We start from the raw sequence: 25,404 nt of genomic DNA, 5'->3' as shown, positions 1-25,404 counted from the left end.
ATTCCAGATTAGTATGCCAGCTGCAGCTGTGGCCACCACCTCAAATGTAAACTCAAGGTGGGCTGTCAGGTTAGGCTGGTACATTGTACTAGCAGTCCACTTGGCTGAAAGGCCCTCTAGCCCTTGAATGTGGAGGTAACATCTTAATACTTACAGTAACATTAAGAATACTGTTTAAGACACAGCCAGCCACTTTTCCAGGCTCTGTGAAAACAATGTCCAGCAGAATGAACAGGTATGTTTGAAACTGCAGATCCCTTCACTCCCCGTTTTGTCCTCCTGCTGTGGATTTGCTCAGTTTTAGGTGTGGAAATTTTGGCCCACTGTGCGTAACATAACCGAAGATTGATAATTATTCAGCAAAATATGCATCTAAACACAATACATTAACTACATTTCAAAACTGCTTTATTTTGCTGTGGTCTTTTGGAGTAGCATGAGGTTGCAAAAGGTGCTATGTGGATGCATATCTTTCCTTATTTCTCTTACAGGCATCACCACAGAAGACCTTTTATATAAAAACTGACTCACACTTCAAAAAAATTTATTTTTAAGTAAATATTTATACATTTTGACTTAACATACATTAATTTAGAATTATGCAGTCTTTGAAAAAATATTACAACTGATTTGAAGCTTTATTAATGGGTCTTGACATTTAAATATTATAAAAATAAGTCAATTTTACACAAGTGTTCATATTTTGTGAACTAAACTCTTCATGCAACATTTAGTAAGGCAAAGAGACAACTTTCAACAATTCAACAGAGAAGCAGCTATCCAAGAAGGCAAAATCAGTTGACTTTTCATAGCTCAATATGGAATACAAATCATAGTGTACGAAACTGTTTGTTTGTAAACTAGGTAGCAAAAAAAGTCACTTTCTAAACAAAAAAAATCACAAACAGTTCAAATCATCCCCAATCAAGTGAGTTAAAAGTACATTATTTTGCTTTAAGAAATACTATATAGAGACAATACAATTTACATATTTATAATTTTGAAAGTAAACCAATTTTTACAAAGCATGGAAAGTGGGTCAGATCATAGAACTTGAAATAGTGCTTTTTCTAAAATCATTACTCCATAAAACAATTATGAACATAATTCAGGTCGTGACAATTTTGGAGTATGTCACATACCAAAATGAATAAAGTATAAAAACTGAACAAGGTTTAGAAGTTTAATTTGAAGAATTAAGAATTATTTTAAGAATTATTTGTGCTAAGACTGGAGTTAATAACTACCAAAAATCAAATTCTCTCTACTACTTTGTATATTTAAAACCTTTAGTACCATAAGACGTTGCATCAACTAATATCCTAATTTTAACTCTGTACCACAAATACAGAAGACTGCTTTCTGCATTATTTTAAAATATTTAGCTGAAAGTATTAGAACTATGTTTTGGAACATAAAAGTCTATATTACATATTTGGTAGTTTTAAACTTCAGCTCATTTGACAGCAAAAATACAGATCGTCTCTTTCAATATCTCACTGTTTTCTTTCCAAACTTCAATTTAACAGTCAGCAACCTCCGTATTCTCATTTCTCAGTTGTTTAGCATTTAATGACCGATTTCAATTCAATAATTTCTGAAATTGTATGTGATCTGATTAAACATTCATGTTTCATGCATTAAAAAGGTCAAAAAAATTCATGGGACACAAAATGATATATTAGTAATATATACTGCTGTGATTTGTTTTGGAAGTAGTGTGCATCTTATACTTGCATAGTTTTTGATAATGTTGCTGTGAAAGGTAAAAAAACAAAATAATGCTAGCTGTTAAAGTATTACATGGAACATGTACAATGTTATTTAGTTCAGTTATCCAGCACAATACAGGTGAATACTAATGACTACTGAAAATATATCAGTAGCTGGATAAATTTACGCCTGTACACCTCAATCCCATAAACAGAACAATCAAGCACAACAAATTAACTGACTAGAAACCTCATTTACAATTGAGAGCAAAATTAAGCACCAAAGATTAATCAGGTTATTGGTATAACCTCCTAGGTTGGTGCATATGTTTATTTATGCATGTTTCTATGCATTTCTCCCCAGGTAGTTGTGTCCAAAGATTTTTTTTATACAAAGCTGTATTTTACCATGTCTTGAATTCCTGAAAGTACATCTATACTCCTCTTGGGAAGCTGAAACTTAAGTATTTCCCAGTTCTTAAAATGTGTTTGAAAATTATTCACTTTCTCCATCATTTTCTGGAAGTGCAAAGCATATGCAGAGGGTTCGAAATTGAAACTGAACACCTCCGCTTTTCTTTCTCCCAACATAAAAACAAAAATGCCAAATTTGGGAGGATCTGAACAAGGGAAAATTGGAAAGCAATCTCTGTACTCATGAAAATGGTTACTGAGTGTGTTATTTACAGAGGACCTTCTCAACTATGGGATTGCTACTGCTTTTCTTTAGTTTATAGCTCGCTTATTGATTTTACAACAATCGACAGTAAATAAAATTCACTAATTTATTAGCAAAGGTTCCCATAACTTCAAGCCCAGTGAAAGTAGGTTTTATCTTTGTACAGTTTGATTTTCTATTCCACAAAACTGTCAGTGAATTCAAGTTGAAATAATATTTTAACATGACTTCAGAACACCTACACGTAAGCACATAGATAAAATAAAGATCACTTTGGCATTAAAATATCCACAGATACACTTTTTTGTTTTTTGATTCACATAAACAATGATGCAAGCAGCCCCTGGCATTATTACATTTTCAAAACAGTACAATCTGGGAACATTCAAAACATGCATTAGTGCATAATGCAAAACAGCTACTGGTAAAACAAATGGCAACTCTCACAGAGAGTCAGCGGTTGAAATAAAAGGGAATGGACGATGACTGTGGGCTACTGACATTTTTACTCTTAACTTTAATTTAAGACTTTTAAAACAAGAATCCTTTCACACTGATGTGCTGACATATTGCCAAAGATATCCATTACTAACAGAAATTCATTACACAACATTCTGCTGTTCCAGGTAGCCAAAAAAACAACCATTCAATACTTCAGGTAAGGAACACATGGAAGATTATAAGTGTAAATTTCAAAGAAGCAACACCAAAACCGAAGTGAGAAAATTTATTCATGTCTGCAAGTATGAAATCAACAAAAGGGCTTTTTTTAAAAATAAGAGACATTTTTGACAATAAGGTGTGCAATACCACTGGACTGTTTTGGTAATAGGCTGCTTAACAGCCATATGTAATTACACTGCAATTTACAGGTTCATTGAAAAGCATCTAACAAGTTTTAATACAATGGTCTAATTACTGAGAAGTCATTTATGGAGCTCTATTTCTGAGCCAATCCTTTTCCCCACTCCCGACACATTTATTAAAATCTATATCAATTGTAACATTTATTGTACAAATCAACATTTCTGTACTGATGTGAAGTTGTATTTCTTGGGAAATAAATTAGGAAAAAAAACAATAGAAAGCTTAGATTATACACCATTCTAATAGAATTGCAACCTTTATTCAGATGTATGTATATTGAATTAGTTTGATTAAGCATTTAAAATGCAAGTACCTAGTTTTCAAGTCATAGCCACAAGCAAAGCATGTTTAAATGTATCTTTTATTTTGCCAGATTTCCTCCATTTTTCTCATGAAGACACTTTTGTTTAGTTACCTGGGCACTAGTTGCTCTCTGATACTTCATCCAAGTTGCCATTATTCAGCTGTGAACCTCTGTAGTGACTGTCGGCAGGATATTTCAGAATAAGTAGATTCACCTATGCACTTAGGTTTGTCCTCACCTATCATTTACATTTGCACATAACAACGATCAAGAGACCACTGGTTTGCTTTGGGCTGTGATACCCTCAGCACCTTACTCCTACAATCCTTTCAACAGCTTATTCTTACTTAAGCTTGGTATAACACAACTGTTTGTAGCAGCCATATCTAGGTAAAAATAACAAACCTCAGGGATCAAATCTGGATCCCCTCTCACCTCTCAGCCACGACCCCCCAACTTTCAGTGTGGCTTAGTAACAAGCTGGATAATTCACATTAGCCGTTTGTAGAAGTGGGGATGCAGAGACAGGATGAGACTGCACTAAACATTTCTATTGTAATCATTGAATCTTGGAAGTAGCACCCAATTATGTCAGATTAGAAATGCTAGCAAAACAATTTAAGCATTGTATTATTTATATATGAACAGCAGGGAGAAATATTCCAAAACCTCTTTTCAGTTATTGCACATAAACATTATAATTAGAGATTCTGGGATTGACATCAGTGTAAGTCAAACAAAGAAACAACAAAACAGACAAAACCAGGGTAGAAGATTTAGAAGTAGTAGAAATGTTAAAGTCATTTGATCGACATTCAACGATACTCAAGAACAAAAGCCTCAGTAAATATCAGGACAATCTTCGTAATTTCTTTCCCAGTACTTTCCTGTATAAATCCAGTCTGTTGTTCGTGTGTGCTGATTAATATCCTGTCGAAACCATCTGTAAAAGAATTAAGAAATGAGGGAAGAAAACAAAAATCAAAGCTTCAATTTAAACAAATATTTTCGATAAAAGTTCTGAGTAAATTCGAGGTTTTGGTCTTTGCTTTTCCTCTTTGACTCAATATAGCGGAATTTCTGCAGCAAATTCATTTTACCCAGTATTCATTACTGTATTATCCCAATTAAGCCAAAGTTCCACAGTAGGGCTTTACCTAATTGAACCAACAAACAGCATTGCTATTACTTATCATTGCATTCATCAGGACAATTTGCAAGAGTATCAATTCAAGTGGAAAACTTGAGAATTGTCCTGATAAGGGCAAGTCAAAAAATTACCACAAAGTGTGTCTTTTGTGAGCGATACTTAAAGTTCAGCACTATCAAATGACTATTACTTATCTGTTGTTACAGGTACAAGTATAACATTGATTTGCATAAACCTACTCCATTTGTTGACAAAAGTGTTAAGTACAAAGCATGTACTTAAATATAAATGTACATGACAGTATACTTTATTTAATTCATTGAACTTATTAAAGAGCAGAATTCATAATACAAGATTTAACATTCATTGCAAGGAAAAGAAACGTATTTAAATTACTGCATTTTAAAATAACTTCAGATGTTATTTATCTTCTTAGACAAAGAGAGAAAGATTTTAGTAAAAAGATAGGCAGAGTTATTTTGTCAAAATGATCTAGCAACACAAGAACTCATTCAATAATGGCCATTCCCAGATTAAACCTCAGGTTCTACATTAATCTCAGAATTATGGGACACAAAATAAAAACCTATTGGTCCCAAAGGTTCTTCAATGTTATTCATCCCCCTCAGTAGATTGGAAACAAATTAACCTTGTTCTCCATTCCTCTTCATTTTTGGATCTTTCTTTTCGAGCAGCTCGCTGTTTTTCTTCTAGTCTTTCTTTCTCAGCACCAGCAATATCTGTTAATTTTTTAAAAAGCATCACATTACATAAAAAATAAACTTAAACTTAAATTGTGTTCTTATTCACGATTTAACTTTGTATTAGCGTGTTGGCATGAGAATTAAAATGATTAATTATAGTTAATATGAATAACTCTGCAACCCAAAAACAAGCTCTGCTAGGAATTTCTGTCAGCACGAAAACAACAGGTCACCCTCGTCTGTGACCCAAAAGTATCTGTAAGTGTGAATTAATGTTGACCAGTAGATGAGTCTATCCATAGGAAGACCTCATTCTGACTGGACTGTCTACAGGCAGTCCATCAATTAAGGAGGACATAAAGCAGAAGACAAATAAATTTATCAGATAGTGTCAGAAAGTAGATGCAGGAATGGAGGGAGAGAGAAAAAAAATCATTAGTTGACCTCGCTATTCAGGCTGTAGGATGAACTGCCATTCAAAAACCAGCCTCCAAAACCACATCAGATATTCAGCCTGGGCATACCCTGGGCACAACCCAGAGGCAGACTCCAAACATCAATCAATTAAATTTAGAACTCAACATACATTTATCCCAGAATTTTTTGCTGGGTCGAAGTTTAGCACGTGTATTTTATTATTATCGAGATGCTTGATCTTAGATTGTTGTTACTGCATGATTTAAGGCATACTGTTACATGCTATAACATTAATTAGATTATTAGATCTGTTTTAAGATTACATTTGTCAAACAAATTAGCATGAACTCTCAAAACAAGCTAGTTGAAGAAAGTATGTTCTATCACTGATAAGGACTAATTTTTAGATTAACACACATACCCATGTTTCCATTTTCCATAGCTCTGATATCGGGTCGGAAACGACAATCCGTTGGAGCTAAAACATTCTTCATTTCCTCATCCAGTTCATTCAGCATCATTGCAAAATTAGTGAAATTATACATCTAGAAATAGGAACATTTGTCTGATGTTATGTATTATACAGCAAAATAATAGTAACCACATGTTATGTTAGCAAACATTTTCCAGTGTTTGACATACAATCTATCCTGGTGAAAAGGTAAGCTGGAAACACTAGATTTTAAGCTTTTCTAAGAGATCTTCAAATCAACAGACTCCTAAGTTTTCATATGGATAAATACATGAAAGTATTTAACTGCTTACAAATTAGGTAATCATATCCACTTTCCAAATTAGACTTCAAGTAAACTTATAAAAAGGGACTTTGAAGGTATTTTCAGCTCATGAATCCAGTTTTTCTGCTATAATCTCACCATCTAATGGACAGAAAGAGCTGGGGTCAGTATAGATTTAACCTTGTTCAGTTTACTTGTTAAAAATAACTTCATTATAAATTCCTATGTCGATACTTGTAATGAAAATCTGTCATACTGCACCAACATGTTGGTGTTTGTGCTTCAGCATGTTGACTGACACAGAATGTAATTATAACATTATAATTTTACAAAGGAAGATTCCATTATGAAATGTGGATATGATTTTTAAAAAGGACAAGTGCAAGGGTCTTAACATAACAAATTGATCATTGCGCTAACAAGAGTAAGTAGCATTTTCAAATGGTTACTGACCATTTACTGACCAAATCCTCACATTCACTGCTCTTAGCAGCTGTGATTTAATTATTATTTGCTCTTTTTGTCAAATAGATATATTCCTTAACGGAGTAGGACAGTATCACCAGTGATATTGTTGATCTTTTCAGAAATATTACTGATGTGTTGTTTAAACTGCCAAAGTATGCAACTATAAGGTAACCAGAGTAACAATTCAATTGACTGTTTACTCCTCAGGACATTGTCTCACAGTGCTCTGCTCAGTGCCAATTTCAGCTTTTTAGAAATAATTTATAACATTCAGGAGTTTATACTTTTACAGACCTAAATTGAAAATTAATGTTTCGCAACTATTGGGTAGTTAAACAATGTGCTGTTCAGTATCAGAAACTGCACCTAGTGAATTATGCATTCGTATGCAGTCTCCAAGTTATATCACACTTTTAAGTTTTACCTGAGTAGAGTGAGAAGGTCTTGCTGCTATCCTCCAAAGCAGTTTGCTTCCAGGAATAACTTGAACAGTTTCCTGAATTTCAGGCATGTCATCAGCTTCATCATTTTCAGTTCGTACATCATCTTCTGGCTGAAAAAACATCAATAATGTGCTTTATAAAGGTATTTTTTCAGAGAAAGCACATGACTAACCCATTCAGAGAAAGAGTAGGAGTTGATTTTAAAAAAAGCTTATATTATATAAGAAAAACTTCTAGAAATCTCAAGAGTGAGGTGATAGGCATACTGACCGTGGTCACAGGTTATCAGCAAAAACTTCACAGCACACATTACATTCTGTTTTCACAATATTAACCATAAGCTAACTAAATTTAAGGGCTGTGTACAGAAGAAAAATATCATATAGGATAAACTCCCTTGGGGCTTGGCCTGTTCCTCAGTTGTAACTTTGATGGATATTCAGCAGAAATACCACTTACACGTATAAATTGTTTGCAATGTTACAATAGCAAAAGAAGCTGAAATAGCAAGAATATGGTTTAACATAAAATAAAACTAGCTGTTACATACATTAAAAAGTATACAATAACAGTGCACAATTCAAGTACATTTTCATAGGACACAAAGCAATAAAAAGAGTTTACCTCCTTAAATTTCTTTTGATCTCCACCCTTCTTATCATTTTTCTTGAATGCCTCGTAGGTGTTTGTGTCTACACACCATAGACATTCAGTCCATTTGCCATATATTACACACACCTTCCTTTTACTGAGAAGGCAAAAAGTGGACACAATATAGTTTTAGTATAATGATGAAATACAACATAACATAAGGAAAATAAATCTGAACCACGTTAACAACAGTTTTTGCTTCAAGTTATTGGAAAAAAGAAAAAGAAAGATGCTATATATGTCCACATTCTTGATGTCCTAAGGACTTCTTGGCCAAATGATGTATTTTTCAAAGACAAGGACTCATTACTAATTTAATTTTTTTTAATATGAAACATTTGCTTGCATTTGGACTTAAACTGCAGTGGTTCAAGAAGGCAGCTCACAACCACCTTCTTAGGGCCAATAAGAATAGAAAAATAAACGCTGGCCCAACCAGAGATGCCCACTTTCAGGAATTGTGGAAAAAAAAATCCTTCAAACCTTTTGTCTTGAATGTATCCTTCAACTCTGTGCAGTTCCTTTCCAAAAAGCCCACAGGGTTTGAAATGTAGCAAACATTTTTCACCAGTACTGCAAAAGGAAGTAAGAGGTCATAAAGCAGGAGTGTAAAAGGACTTAAACTGCATACACTGCCTTGAAAGAAAACTTCATTGTATTGTTCGATTTCAATTCAGCATCGTAGTATTGGTATAAAATTAACATCCACTTATTTTGGATGTAGGTTTGCTCCCTGAGCTAGAAGGTTCATTTCCAGACGTTTCGTTACCCTACAAGGTAACATCTTCAGTGGGCTTCAGGCAAAGCAATGCTGAAAATTCCTGCTTTCTATTTATATGTTTGGGTTTCTTCGGGTTGGTGATGTCATTTCCTGTGGTGAAGTCACTTCCAGTTCCTTTTCTCAGGGGGTAGTAGATGGGGACTAACTCGATGTGTTTGTTGATAGAGTTCCAGTTGGAATGCCATGCTTCTAGGAATTTTTGTGCGTGTCTTTGTTTGGATTGTCCTAGGATGGATGTGTTGTCCCAGTTGAAGTGGAAGAAGAAAACTAGCCGCCAGGATATATGAACACCAACTAGTCAAAAAGACATGACCCTCTCTCAGTGGTATCCTCACACACTGAGGAGGAAGGACACTACTTCGACTGGGACAACACATCCATCCTAGGACAAGCACAGCATTCCAACTAGAACTCTATCAACAAACACATCGAGTTAGACCTCATCTACTACCCCCTGAGAAAAGGAACAGGAAATGACTTCACCACAGGAAATAACATCACCAACCCCAAATAAACCCAGACATATAAATAGAAAGCAGTAATTTTCAGCATTACTTTGTCTGAGGCCCACTGAAGATGTTACCTAGTAGGTAACGAATCATCTGGAAATGAACCTTACAGCTCAGTGAGCAAACCTACATCCAAAACCTCAACCTGAGCTACAAATCTTCTCAAAACTCGTTAATCCACTTATTCCAATTATTGCAATGCTATATTGTTCCCAATATGATCAAGGACTTAGAAGAATTGTCCTAAAGCCAACAGCATTTATGGACTAAAATTCAAATATGCGACTCTAATAAACGTATTTTCGTATTTTATCTATGAACACATGACCATCAGTAAGTACGTATTTTGAATCTTCCCAGAATACTAGACTAAATTCACATCAAAGTCCCATGGAGCAATCTAGAAAAAATTCCCTTTCAAACATAAAAGTGACTCTATAAGCTAGCACAACAGTTAGTTTTAATGCAAAGGTCCCAAACTCCTTTGGTGCTCAGAACAGGGTCCAGGACTACAACAGAACAGAAGAGACAAAAATTAGGTGATATACCGAAGTACTGAGTCTCCACCTCAAAGATGTCACACTGAATTCCCAATAGTAATGGAAGCATCCTAAATTTAATTCAAATTATTAATGGCCTGATACCAGGAAGGGGAAGAGGCACTGGGATGATGTCACCATATAAGTATTTCAGCAAATATCATCAGAATATGGAAACATACTTTATATTAACAGAGGGTGAGGTAGTGAGATTTAGAAATCCAAAGATAAAACTTGAAGCAAAAGGAAAGTATGTGGGTAAAAATAAGCTGAATTAGACAAAGAGGCAGAGAGTTTAACAGTTATAGTTCAAAGAATAATATTCATGCAGGAAATAGTTAAAAACAAATTAAATTACACTATCTAAATACACAGATCATCAGAAATGTTAGATAAAAATGTGGCACAAATATAGTCCAATGGTTTAGGTCTAATCACCATTACCAAGGCATGGTTACAAGATGACCAAGGTTTGGAAATAAATATTCTAGAGTACATAATACTTCGAAAAGACAAACAGAATGGAAAAAGGAGTGTAGCCCTAATACTTATGGGTAGCATAACATTGTTAGTGAGAAAGAATTCTGGCTGAGAAAAATCAAGAAATGGAATCAAAACAGACAGAGGGTCAGAAATTGCTGGTGGAAGTAGCTTATAGGATGCTGTGTAGTACCTTCAGATAGATCATTAAACAAGGAATGTTACAAAGACAATTTATTGGTACGGAAACTTTAATCTTCACAGATTAGGTGAATTAAATTGATCTGGAAAAGGAGTTGGTAAAATGCTTTTGTGACAGTTTCTGGTGCAATATGCTATGATCAATTCGTGACAAAGCTGCTTTAGCTCTGATATTGTGCAATAAAACAAGGTTAATTAGTAATGTTATGGGCAGCACGGTGGCACAGTGGTTAGTACTGCTGCCTCACAGCGCCAGAGACCTGGGTTCAATTCCCGCATCAGGCAACAGTCTGTGTGGAGTTTTCACATTCTCCCCGTGTCTGCGTGGGTTTTCTCCGGGTGCTCTGGTTTCCTCGCACAGTTCAAAGATGTGCAGGTTAGGTGAATTGGCCATGCTAAATTGTCCATAGTGTTAGATAAAGGGGTAAATGTAAGGGAATGGGTCTGGGTGAGTTGCTCTTCGGAGGGTCTGTGTGGACTTATTGGGCTGAAGGGCCTGTTTCCATACTGTAAGTAATCTAATCTAGAAGATCCGCTAGAAAGCGGTGATTATAACACAGCAGTTGCACATCAAATTTGGAGTAAAAAGCTCTTATCACAAACAACTTAAACCACGTTAATTAAATAAATGTGAAGGGGAACTGGCTGAAGATGATTCGTGTCAAAATTTTATTTTTTAACCAAAGTAAATTGTGGCAAATGTTTAAAAAAACAATTCAAATGTTGAACAAAAACATATTTTACTGAAAACCAAAAACACAGCAAGAAAGATCCATAAAGGAAATCAAGGATTGTATGAAATTAAAAGGAGCTTATAACATGCAAAGACAACGATCAGACCTGAGGAATAGAATTGTTTTAGAAACCAGCAAAGCATCACCAAAAAGCTACCAAAGGGGACAACAAAAAAAACTGACAGGAATATATAAACAGATTGCCTTTTTATATAGACGTACACATTCTTGCAAAGATTAACTAATACAAGTATCTTTAAAAGCAGAAATAAGAGAAATCATTATGGGGAATTGAAAAGAGAAAATAAGAGTGAAGAAATTAAGCTAATTATAATCAGTAGGGAAGAATATTGGAGAAACTCAAAAGGATTAAAATCTGTTAAATTCCCAAGTCCTGATGGCCTACATTTCAGGATACTAAGAGATAGAAACACAGAAAACAATAACCGCAGGCCATTCAACCCTTTGAACCTACTCCACTATTCAGTATGATCATGGCTGATTATCCAACTGAGTAATCTGTTCTTGTTTTATCTCCATATTCTTTGATCCCTTCAGCTCCAGGAATTATGACCTGTTGAAGACACTCGATGTTTTGCCACCAACTATGTTCTGTGATAGAGGATTCCAAAGGGTCACCACTTTTGGTGAAATATTTGTCATCTCAGTCCTATGACCCTTGATTCTAGACTCCCTAGTCATTAAGTTTGTGTTGACCTGTCTAGAGTTTAGAATTATATTGGTTTCTAGAAATGGCCTTCTGACAATCCTTCTGCAGGATCAACCACTAAAAATGTTAACTCTCCTTTCTCTTTCAGATGCTGCCAGACTTGCTGAGTTTCTCCGGCAAGCTGTTTTTTTTCAGGTTTCCCATTTTTGCAGTTTGTCTTTTATACCATTTGCCTTCTTTACTGCCCGCTATACTGAAAACTTACTTTCAGCAACTGGGGTACGAGGACACCCAGTTTTTATTGCACCTCTCCTGAGATTTTCTATCAATTTCTGTTTGAACTTCTGATTTCTAGCATACACTGTTCTTTGGTTCTTTTTCATAGCACCTCTCCCTTTCACAATCCACCGCCATTCAAATAATAATCCATCTTCTTGTTTTTGCTACCAAAGTGAATAGCCTCACATTTATCCACATTATACTTCATCTGCTATACATTTGCCCACTTTCAATTTGTTCAAATCACACTGAAACATTTCTGCATTCTTCTCACAATTCACCCAACTATCCAGATTTATGTCATCTGAAAATTAAGAAATAGCTAGTCACTACTTCTGTAGCGATGATTTCATAAAATTCTACTGATTCTGGAACAGTTCCAGCCCGAAGGAGGTTATCAAATATAAATGCTGCTATAAAAAAAGGGAGAGAGTAAACAAGGAACTACAGGCTACTTAGGCTAAACTTGCTCATCAAAAGAGTGCTGACTCTATTAAAGAGTTCTTAACAATACACTTAGAAAAGCATAGCAAGATTAAAACAAGTCAACATAGGCTTACAAAAGGGAAATTCCATTTGACAAATTTATTAGTTTTTTTGAGGATATAACAAGAAAAGTAGATAAAGGGGAACAGTGTTTGAAGTAGACTTGAATTTCCAAAACACATTTGATAAAGAAAGCCTGAAAGCTGGAGTTAGGGGTAGAATATTAGAACGGATAGAGTATTGTTTTACTTTATTTCCCATCAAGCAACAAAGTGAAACAATAAATGGACCATTTTCAAATTGGTGCAAAGATCAGTGCTGGGGCAATTATTTACAACCTATATTATTAACTTAGATGAAGCACCAGAGCACAGTATATTCAAGTTTGTTGATGATACAAAGCTAGGTGGGAATGCAAGCTGTAAGGAAGACACAAAGAAATATAGACAGGTTTTGTAACTAGACAACAAGGGGGGCAGATTATATGGAAAAGTGATCTGAAAAAAGGTATAACATTTTTAAAAAAGATACAAAACTTGTAAATGTTGATACTCTCAGAATTTGATGAACATACTGGGAACACCGAATACCTTGCAGGTATAGCAAACAATTAGAGGGGGGACAAAAGGTATGTTGGCCTTTAATCCAGAAAGAATGGAGTTCAAGAATCAAGACATTTTGCCACAACTACATGGGGTGAGGTGAGATTTGTGCTTTGGTAGATTGTGTGCAATTTTGGTCTCTATACTTAAGAATAAACACGTTTGCATTGAAAGCAGTATAACAAAAGTTCATTATATTGATCCCTGGGGCGAGAGGTTTCTTATATGATGAGACTAAATAAACTCAAGAAGTTCTCTGGAGTTTAGAGCAATGAGAGGTGATTTTACTTAAACATTCAAGATTATGAAGAGGCTTGATTAAATAGATACTGAGAAGTGGGTTCATCTAGACAGAATCCGGACAGTTGCCAGAATAAGGGGCTCATCATTTGAAACTAGTGAGAGGACAAATTATTTCAGCGAATCATGAACTCTTAGAATTCCCTGCCCCAAAGGTTTCAGAAATGCCATCACAGAATACATTTCAGAGTGAGGTAAAATGATTTAGTCTCTCAGGGACTCCAGAGATTTTGATAAGATATAGGAGCAGAATTAGGCCATTAGACCAACCAGATTTACTCTGCCGTTCAATCATGGTTTATATGTTCCTCAACACCGTTCTCCTGTCTTCTCCCTGTAGCCCTTGATCTCCTTACTAATCAAGAAGCAACCCATCTGTGTTAAGTACACCCAATGATTTGCCATCCACAGTCCTCTGCAGCAAAGAGTTCCACCACTTCACCACCCTCTGGCTGAAGAAATAACTCATTTCAGTTTTGAAGTTCATCTCTTCACTCTGAGGCGGTGTCCTGGACTTTTAATCTCTCCTACCAGTAGAAACATCTTCTCTTCATCCACTCTATCCAGGCTTATGAGTATTCGATAAGTTTCAATCAGCTTTCCCCCTCATGCCTCTAAAGTCCATCAAGTACACACCTCAAATGAAAAGCCAGTCATCCCTGGGATCATTCCTCTCGACCCCCTTCAAAGCCAGCATATCCTTCCTTACATATAGGGCTGAAAACTGCTCACAATATCCTAAACGTGGCCTGACCAATGACTTGTATTGCTGAGGCCATATATTTCTGCTCTTGTATTCTTAAAATGCATGCTAACATTGTATTTGCCTTCATAACTACCATCTGACTCTACATGTTAACCTTAAAAGAATCCTAAACTAAGACTCTCAAGTCTCCTTGTGCTTCAGATTTCCAAAGCCTTTCTCTGTTTAGAAAACACAGTCTTCACCTGTATTCTTCCTACCAAAATATATAAACTCATACTTCACACATTGTATTCCATCTGCCACATCTTTGCCTACTCCTAACCTATATCCTTCAACTGCCTTCCTGCAGCTCCACTTATCTTTTTGTCACCTGCAAAATTAGCAACAATACACTCAGATCCTTCTTCCAGATCATTTATGCATAACATGGATAGTTGTGGTCCCAACACGGCCCCCTGCAAAACTCCACTCATAATTAGTTGCTGTCCTGAAAAACACTCCTTACTGTCTTCTACCAGTCAGCCATTCCTCAATCCATGCAAGTACCTTGCCCCTAACACCATTGGGCTCTCACAGAGTGTTCTGGTATTGCACAGCAGCTGTGTTCCTCTGCCAGCTCCCACCGTAGAAATGTTTGCTAAGGAAAACCACTATAGAAAATTGTGCTATAGAAGACAGGTATACCAGTTCAGTAGAAAGTTTGCATTATCCAAACAATGTCCACAATTTGCCAATTGTTTTCTAGCCAATTCGCATTGACGAAATGCACATTATACCAGAATAACCTATCAACCCGTGTCTGATTTAGCAGCCTTCTGAGCAGCACCTTGTCAAAGGCCTTTTGGAAATCCAAACAGATCACGTCCACTGGGTCTCTTTTGTCTAATTTGCGCGTTACCTCCTCAAAAGAATTCTAACAGATTTGTCAGGCACAACTTCCCCTTGACAAAGTTGTGCTAATTCAGCCCTATTTTACTGTACACTGACAAAGTACCCTGCAATTTCATCCTTCATTATGCACTCTAAAATCTTCTAGTCAGGAAAACTGACCTAGATTGTCCTGTCTTCTGCTTCCCTCCCTTCTTAATCAGGGGTGTTATATTAGCCATTTTCCAGTCCTCTGGGTCATTTCCAAACTAGAGATTCCTAAAAGATCCTCACCAATGCTTCTACAATGTCCTCAGCTCTCTCTTTCAAAATTCTGGGGTGTAGTCATCTGGCCCAGCTGATTTATCCACCTCAGAACTTTAAGCTTCCCCAGCACCTTCTGCTTAGTGATGGCCACTAACTTACCCTGCCTCTGACTCCGTGAAGTTCTGGTATCCCGTTGGTGTATTCTACTGTGAATACTAATGCAAAGTATCAATTCAGTTCCTCCACCATTTCTTTGTTCCCCATTACTTTTCCAGCCTAGTTTTCCAGTGGCCCAATGCCTCACGCTTATCGTTAGATATCTAAAAAACTCTTGCAATCTTCTTTTATATTACTAGCTACCTTTTTTCAATCAGCCATGGATGCCTTGTCCTCCCCTTAGTACATTTTTCCTTCTCGGGTTGAATTGTTGTTGTACCTCCCAAATTACTCCCAGAAACCACTGATTCCTACTCCACTGTCTTCCCCGCTAGGCTCCCCTTCAATCAACTCCTCCCTCATGTTTTTGTAGTTATCTTTATTTAATTGTAATGCCATCACAACAGATCCCTATTCCTTCCTCAAACTGCAAGGTGAATTATGGTGGAAACCCCTAGGGTTCCTTCATCTTAAGCTCCTCAATCAAGTCTGTCTCATTACACATCACTGATTCCAGAATTCCCAGTGGGGTCTAGCACAAGCTGGTCCAAAAAGACATCCTACAAATTCCTTTCCTTGAGATCCACTCAGATATTGAAGTCCACCATGGTTATTCTAATACTACCTTTCTTACATGCCTTTTCTATCATTTGATTTATCATCTTCCCCACATCCTTATTACTGGTAGGAGGCCTGTACACATCTCCCTGCACACATCAGTATTTTTTTCCTTTGTGTTCCTCAACTCTATCTACACAGATTCTTTGCTCTCTGACTCCATATCACTTCATGCTCTCAATTTAATTTAATTTCTTACTAACACGGCAACTCCCCCCTCCACTACACATCTGCCTGTCCTTCCATATACTTGGATATTTAGTTCCCACCCTAATCCCCTTGCAGCCATGTCTCTGTGATATCCACAGCACCTCACCTGCTAATTTTAATCTGTGCCAAATTTACCTTGTTTCGTATACTGTGTGCATTTAAGTATAACACCCTCAGTTCTGTGTTGACTGCTCCCCTTCTAATAGTTGTCCCCTCATCTGCTGTGACTGAAGTCAGATTCCTTACGCTTTATCATAGAAATTTAAAGTACAGGAAGCCATCCAATCCATCGTGCCTGTTTTGGCTCCCAGAAGAGGTACCCAGTTAGTTCTGTTCTTCATCCCCATCTCCATCACTCTCTAACTTCATCACTTTCAAATATATACCAGTACATTTCTGAAACCTCCTATGGAATCCATCTGCACCAATCTCCCAGACGGCGCATTCCAAATCCTAACAAGTCTCTAAGTAAAGAAGTTTCTCCTCATCTCACTCCTAGCTCTCCTGCTGACAATCTTGAAATTGTGACCCCTAGTTAGTGACATAGCAATTGGTGAAAACAGAATATCCTTATTTACCCTGTCAAAATTGTTCATAATTTTGAATATCTTAATAAGGTCACTTATTCTTTTTGGAGCAGAAAAGATTATGCTCAATCTGCCTGATTTTTCTTTGTATCTTAAATCCTTCATTCCTGGTATCATTCTAGTAAACCTCCTTTGAACTCTCTCCAGGGCTTTAACATTCTTCCCTAAATAAGATACCCAAAACTAAACACAATATGCCAAAATGTGGTCTGACCAATGATTTGTAGAGATGTAGCATCACATCCTTGCTTTTGTACTCTATGCTTCAAATATAAATGCAAGGATCCTACAAGCCTTCTTGCCTGGCCACCTGCAGAGAATCATATACCAGAACCCAGAAGTCTCTCTGCTCCTGTACTCCTCCAAAGTTGTACCATTAAACCTTTATTGTCTCTCCATATTTCTTCTACCAAATTAAAATCACACAACACCAGGTTATAGTCCAACAGATTTATTTGAAAGCACTAGCTTTTGGAGTGCTGCTTCTTTATCAGGTGGTTCATCGCAACCACCTGATAAAGAAGAAGCGCTCCGCAAGCAAGTGCTGCCAATTAAACCTGTTGGACTATAACCTGATTGTTGTGTGATTTTTAAACTTTGCCCACCCCAGTCCAACACCAGCACCTCCAAATCATTTCTTCTACCAAAATGCATTACCTCACATTTCTCTGCATTGAAATTCATTTGCCAAGTGTCTACCCATTTGGCCAACTTGTCAATGTCCCTCTGAAGTTGCTGAGCATCTTCACAATTCACTATTCTCCTAGCTTAGTATTATCTGCAAATTTAGAAATTTTGCCCTCAAAACCCATCTCCAAATCATTTATATAAATCAGAAAAAGCAAGGGTCCCAACACCCATCCCTGGAGAATACCACTTTCAACTTCTCTCTAGTTTGAGAAATGCCCATTTATACCTATCCTCAGTTTTCCATCTTTTAGATAACTTCTAATCAATGCTATCAAGGAGCCATCAATTCCAAATATTTCTAATTTGCTAACCAACCTACTGTTAATTATGTTTTCTTAAAGTCCAAATATACAACATTTGCAATACTACCCTCATCCACTGCCTGTGTCACCTCGTCAAATAACTCAAATTAAATTTGTCATACATAATCTGCCTTTGACAAAGCCATGTTGACTGTCTACTATTAATTAATTTTTTTCTAAATGTATGTTTACTTTATCCCATATTATGGCCTTCATCAGTCTTCCCATACGGACGTCAAACTGACAGGTCTGTAGTTTCTTGGGTTATCCTTTCTCCCTTTCTTAAACAATGGTGTCACATTGCAATATTAATATTGTGTTCAGAAGGGCATGGAAAATTTCCATCAACAGTTCATAATTTGCTCCTTTAATTCTCTCAGCAATCTAGATACATCCATCTGAGCCTGGCGACGTCTCTACCTGGACAGTTGCCAACCTTTTAAGCACTTCTTTAGCTATCATATACTATTCAGTTGCTCATAACCTAAGTTTTTCAACTGAGCCATTGTCACCATCTTCTAAATTTGATAAAGACAGAAGCAAAATATTATGCTGTAATAATAATACAATATGCTATATAGTTTCCTTCAGCCTGGAGCTTATGCTGATTGCTCCTCTTAGCCTTCCTTATTCCACCCATAGCTTCTCTCCTGCATTTGAGATATTCTCCCTGATTTCTATTGCTTTAATTATTCCAAAATGCACCACATGCTTCCTTTTTCTTCAAGTCATAAATCATCCTGATTTTGCAGTATACGGTGACTCTTCACTACTGCTAGGTGAAAACCTGAACTTCCTTCCTAACAGCACAGTGGAGAGCTGTGGTCCATGAAAGCAGTTCATCACCATCTCGAGAGCAATTAGGGACTGGCAATAGTGACTGGTAAACATTCATGTTATGAACCAGAATACACTACATGAGGGAGCATGGAAACAATAATTATAAAGAAAATAACTGTATGGCCATAGTGTAAGAACAGGGGTGCACAATTAATTGATAGCTCTTTCAGAGAGAGGGTAAATGGTGTCCTCCTGTATGAGGAAGTATATGATTCGATGCATTCTGTATAAATCATGGCTTGATCAAACTGCAATAAAAGCACGTTTATATTTACAATGAGCATGATAATTCACACACACATATTCAGCCGAAACCAAACATCAATTTTAGATAGGAGATTCATGATCAAATGCTTAAAGTTCCATGACGGATTTATATAGTATTCAAAATTCCTTTTTAAATGGATATAAAAATATATTTATACACAAATCTGATTTATACACATACAAAAAAAATTGAGGCAGCAAGATAGGTAGCACATAAGATTATTTAATCTCTACATGAAAATTTTAATAATGAGTTCAGATTATGGTAGGGAGTCTCAAGAACAAGGAATTAACCGAAGCTGATTAATTTAGCTAATAGTTCAGACAGAAATATTTGAGCCTATTATTGATGCAGGTTATGAACGACAAAGAAACTAAACAATACATCTTGTAACAAAACAAAAAAAGAGATAAGAACAGTGTAAGGGCAGCACTCATTTGTAAATCTAAACCACTACCATATCTACAATTTACTCAGCAATTATGTTTAACATTTAAAATTATCCATACAAGTAAACCAATTTATGACAAAACAGGTTACATTTTTCAATTGTATTAAGGTGTCATTAACTATATTCATAAGGCAAACAAGAATTTAAAAATATTGGAAATATTCAGCAGGTCAAACAGCACATCTGGAGAGACATGATGTTCAGATTAATTAATGTCAACAATCTCGATCATTGTTTCTCTCTCCATAGATGCTTCCTGACATGCTAAGCCAGTTTTTTCTTTACTATTAGTTCTTTTCTTAAATCAAGTTTACCTGTGATTCACAATTTCTACTGTTCCATATTGTTCTATCCATAGTTTGCCAATTATAACATTATGTACACAACATGAAGGATTTGTCCAACTGTATGCCTCATTGTGCCTGGGAAAAAAAGCAAAATAACCAATTTCAACAATTTGTTCCAAATACAGTTCAATGCAATAACTGTAAAACATGCTGTATACAAAATATATTATATAAAACGTTGTTGAACTTATATAAAAACAAAAATTTACTTCTGGCAAAGGCCTGTATTTGAACAAAATATACACAGGTCATTCCTCCACCTGTCCTCATATCACATGGTTCCATCATATCAAATCCTTAATACACCATTAAGAATTTAAACTTACTTAAAATAAAAATAACAAACTTCTCTAAATTTACAGATGAGATGATTTTAACATTCTTTAGAATTCTGCAGTCCATGTGCTTGAAACAAAACCATACAAATTTTAATAGCGAAAGGGCTAGGTGTTGCAAAAAGTCACATTGTCCTGCCACCTAGCTTCTTTTTTAAACTTGGGGTGAGGGTTTTTTTCAGGGCGATGGGATGGCAGGACGTTTAATGGTGGCCACTGTTTCATAGGGACACCCAGCCAATTAAAGAACCAGAATTTTATCACCACTGATACAGGTACCTGCAGCTAAAACTGCAGAGAGAAGAAAAGAGCACATCAGCATGAAGGCCAAGTAAGGAGATTTCTCTCATGCGTTGGTAGCATCCTAATAAAATACCAAATGAAATTTTAAATGGGTGTTAATTGGCCCATCAACTTGAATATTTGGTGCCTGTGTCTGGTCAATTTCTGCCATTCCTGTTTCCTATTCCAGTGGATTAATAAAATTTAGCCCAATCTGTAATTATGATCAGAACGAGGACGTCTACCAGAATTAGTTCACACAGGCTGCTTGAGCAGCAATTCAATCAATTCCATTTATTTGAAACACACCCTGCTCCCAAAAGCATTTATTAATACTTGGAATGTTGCCTATTTCTATCCTTCAAGTTCAAGTTTTGTGTAAAGATTTGTAGCTTGGATGCCAGTTGCGTTAGTTGTGGGTATGTTTTAGGCACTGAAGATGTAACCTGGATAGGGGACGAGAAACATCTGCAAATCAATTTCTCAGCTCAGCAAACATGCCCACAACTACTAACAAAATACTAAATGACATTTTAAATGGGTGTTAATTGGTCCATCAACTTGAATATTTGGTGTTTATGTCTGGTCAATGGGTGGCCAAGTTCCGCTGTTCCTTTTTCCTATTCCAGTGGGCTGGTAAAATTTAGCCCAATCTGTAATTATGGTCATCCTTCAAGTGTCTATTCAATTTCCTTCTGAAATCATGGATCTTCACTGCTTCCACCACCTTCGTAGGCAGACAATTACAGGTCATTATCATTTATTGCACTAAAAAAAAAGTTCTTCCTCATATCCCTTGGACTTTGTAAAATTAGCTAAGGTTAGCATCTTTCTCTAATATTCATAAACATGTTATAATCGTGTACATCTCAAATCTTCCCTTAATTTCTTCTGTTCCATGGAAAACAACTTCAGCATCCTGTAACGAACCGTGCAGCTAAAAGCCATCACTGGACTCATTGCTCATTCTGGTAAAGCTTTTGTGAAGTGGCTAGACTGGATAGAATACAAGAGTTGTAATTTAAGCAGGGCTTACTAAAGTTTGAGCCTAACTATCTTGCTTTTATTGTTGGAAAATGTGGTACTGGAAAAACACAGCAGGACAGGCAGCATCCGAGGAGCAGGAGAATCGACGTTTCAGGCATAAGCCCTTCTTCAGGAATGCCCTTCCTCGGATGTTGCCTGTCCTGCTGTGTTTTTCCAGCACCACATTTTTCAACTCTGGTCTCCAGCATCTGCAGTCCTCACTTTCTCCTATCTTGCTTTTATAATTATCTCTATTTATCATGTCCAAAATCCCACGTTTTACTGACTTTTCAATGTGCTCTGCTGCTTTTAAAGATCTACAGTCATCAACCTGCATCACCTTTAAAATTAGGCCATTGAGTTATAATGCCTCACCCAGTCTCTTCTGCCAAAAAGGTACAATCCATACTTTTCCAACTGCCAACGGGCTAGCAGAATAGGCAGACACTTTATATCCTGTTGCAGTCATTGGTATCATCCTCACTGTTTGCCAGAGGTCCAAATTATGTATCAACAGCAAATTCTGAAACTTTTCTCTAGGCACCAATACCCAGTTTTTTTTAAAAACAAAATTCCTGGTACTGAATTTTGGAGGACACCATTGTTTACCATGACACGATGTACTGAAATGAGTTATTTTTGGCCAAACTGATACTGACCATTTTTATAACTAGTCTTTCATGTGGTACATTATCAAAGGTTTCCTTAAAATGTATATTCACAATATTTACTACCTTCCCTTTGTCAACCTTCCCTTCATTTTAAAAAAAATTGGACTAGTAAAGTGGGATCTGTCTTTTGCAATTCTAGACTGATTTGGTTTTTTGGAATTATTGTTTCTAAAACATTACCACTAATATTAAACTGACATTCCTGTGATATTCTGAGGAATATACTTAGTCTTCCTTCAATATGGTGTTACATTTGCTAATCTCCAATCTTTCCCATATACAGGGAAAACTGAAAGATTATAGAAAACCCTTTTCTTCATCCTGCTCCTTTAGCAATCTGGGAAACAAGCCATTTAGACCCTCTTAAGCGTAGCCTTCAGTAAGTCTTGCTTATCAATTTTCACCAGGTCCACTACCTCAATCATCTCCACTTCCATCAATATTTTGTCAGCATCTACTTCTTTTGTAAAACACCAACACTCATGATAAATTCCAGCCTTGCCTTGAACCTCTAAACAATTCAGCCTCCTTGATCCTAATTCTGTGTCTTGCTTCCTGCTTACTATTTCCATTATGGTAGAAAATTTCTGGCTTCCCTTTTATGTTAGCTCTCATTCCATTCTCAATCATTTTTGCCACTCTTACAGTGTTGAACAGGGAGACCTAGGGTTCAAGTACTTAATTATTTGATGTTTGCATCTCATGTAGACAGGGCGATTAAGGTGACATTTAACATGCTTGCCTTCATTGCTCAGACCTTTGGGTACAGGAGTTGGGACATCATATTGAGATTGTACAGGACGTTAGTGAGGCCACTTCTGGAGTATTGTGTCCTGTTCTGGTTGGTTTGTTATAGGAAGGATTGTCAAGCTGGGGAGGGTTCAGAAAAGATTTACCAGATGTTAACAGGAATGGAAGGCTCGATTTCTAAGGAGAGGCTGGATAGACTGGGACTTCTTTCTCTGGACCGAAGAAGGTCGTGGGTGACCTTAGAGGTTTTTAAGGTCATGAAGGATATAGATAAGGGGAATAGCAAGTTATCTTTTCCCTTTGATAAAGGATTTTGAGACTAGGGGGCATATTTTAAAGGTGACAGGAGAAAGATTTAAATTGGACATGAGGGCCAACATTTTCTACACAGTAGTTTGTATGTGGAATTAGCTTGCAGAGGAAGTCAAAGTGGTGGATGCGGGTACAGTTAAAACATTTAAAAAATAAGTACATAAAAAGGAAAAAGTCTGGAGGGATATGGGCCAAGCACAGGCAGGTGGACTCAGTTAGTTTGGGATTACAGTTGCCATGGGCCGGTTGGACGAAAGGGTCTGACTCCGTGCTGTATGACTATGATGCTCTACTTCTCTCAATTTATTATATTTGGCCTGATTGAAGAATTCACCTAAAGTGCATTATTTACCCTGTTTAATTTTTGCTTCATCGGATTTTCTATCGTCCTTGTCATCAAATAAACGTAGCTCTAATTCTCCTAACATTTTCTCCATTTGGAAATGCATCCACTGTGGGACTGGAACATCTACTTCTTAGTTTAAACAAAAATTCAAAGACAGCTCTCTTCCAATTTCTATTTTAGTAACAAAGAAGAGCAAGAAACCATCTAATCTCAGCCTCATCATTCATGATCATTCTTACTCATATGTTCCCCCAACACACTTGTACTCCACTTGTCCCAACTCAGGCCCAACAATGCCTCCTTCCTAGGAAAGATGAACAGGCTAGGGAAATTTTTTCTAGAAAAGAGGAGATTAAGGAGTGGCCTAATAGGTTTTATGATTATGAAATAATTTAATGATGGTAGATGTAATGCTGCATCCATTTGCAGACTTTACCACAAATAGGAGTCTTAAATACTCAGAAATAAATTCAAGAATAGCTTTTCTTTTAACCCAGAGTGATTAGAATGTGAAATGCATTACCAAAAGAAACAATTGTACCACTAGTGTAGATTCAATCAAGGGGAAGCTACAAAACACAAGAGGGTAAAAGAAATAAAAGGATAAGTTGACTGAACTAAGAGAAGGATGGGAGGAGGATCACAGGCACTTAAACAACAGCACAAGTAAGTAATGTCTAATTAACTGTTGCAGTGTCACAAATGTAATTTACATACACCAAAAATCTTAGATTCCTTACTGTGTGGAAACTGGAGCCCATCGAGTTCACACCATTCAGTCTACACCAATTCCAAAATATGTGCAGGTCAGGTGAATTGGCCATGCTAAATTGCCCATAGTGTTAGGTGCATTATTTCAGAGGTAAATGTAGGGAAATGAATCTTGGTAGGATACTCTTCAGAGGGTCAGTGTGTATTTGTTGGGCCGAAGGGAATCTAATCTAATCTAATCCTCCTGAGAGCATTCCACCCAGACCCACCCATCTACCCTATCCCTGTAACCCTGCATTTCCCATGGCTAATCCACTTAGCCTGCATTGTCCTGGACGCTATGGGCAATTTAGCATGGCCAACTCACCTAACCTGCACATCTTTAGACTATGGGAGGAAACTGGAGCACACAGAGGAAATGGGAAGACATGGGGAGAACATGCAAACTCCACACGCACGGTGGAATCAAACCTGGGTCCCTGGCGCTGTGAGGCATCAATGCTAACTACTGTGCAACCATGCTGCCCCAAATATTGAGAAATATTAGTCTGAATGGCATATATAATCTGTTTTGTTTACAAATAAGCATTGAGTACACAGCTGGATCAATTCCTGTTCGGGGAGAAACAAGACAGATCTAATAGTCAAGTAAAGAATCTAATTGAAGATTTTGAAGCTAGTCTAAATGGACCAGTGTAGTCCACCTTTCCCAAGATGGGGGAGAATTCCTCAAACTATTAGATTAGATTCACTACAGTGTGGAAAACAGGCCCTTCAGCCCAACAAGCCCACATCAACCCTCCTAGCAGTAACCCACCCAGATCCAGTCCCCTACATTTACCCCTGACTAATGCACGCAACACTTTGGGCAATTTAGCATGGCCAATTTGGATTATGGGAAGAAACCCGCACAGACACGTGGAGAACATGCAAATTCCACACTGACAGT

General features: G+C 36.8%; 1 protein-coding gene across 2 annotated transcripts in view; it reads right to left on the bottom strand.

The window, feature by feature from the left end:
* Positions 1 to 3,103: 3,103 nt before the first annotated feature.
* Positions 3,104 to 25,404, bottom strand: part of osbpl2b (oxysterol binding protein-like 2b) — a 65,485-nt gene continuing 43,184 nt past the window's right edge. For both annotated transcript variants that reach the window (XM_072556413.1, XM_072556414.1), the window contains exons 9-15: positions 19,990 to 20,097; positions 8,616 to 8,705; positions 8,106 to 8,229; positions 7,463 to 7,591; positions 6,255 to 6,378; positions 5,362 to 5,452; positions 3,104 to 4,505 (exon numbers count right to left, since the gene is read on the bottom strand). In XM_072556413.1, the coding sequence (XP_072412514.1) occupies positions 4,403 to 4,505; positions 5,362 to 5,452; positions 6,255 to 6,378; positions 7,463 to 7,591; positions 8,106 to 8,229; positions 8,616 to 8,705; positions 19,990 to 20,097 (769 nt within the window). In that variant the 3' untranslated portion in view covers positions 3,104 to 4,402. The remainder of the gene's footprint in view (positions 4,506 to 5,361; positions 5,453 to 6,254; positions 6,379 to 7,462; positions 7,592 to 8,105; positions 8,230 to 8,615; positions 8,706 to 19,989; positions 20,098 to 25,404) is intronic.

This window comes from Chiloscyllium punctatum, chromosome 37 (genome assembly GCF_047496795.1).
Source record: "Chiloscyllium punctatum isolate Juve2018m chromosome 37, sChiPun1.3, whole genome shotgun sequence".
Lineage (NCBI taxonomy): Eukaryota > Metazoa > Chordata > Chondrichthyes > Orectolobiformes > Hemiscylliidae > Chiloscyllium > Chiloscyllium punctatum.
The sequence above is the reverse complement of the archived record's forward strand: the minus strand, read 5'-3'. Positions and strand labels throughout refer to the sequence as shown.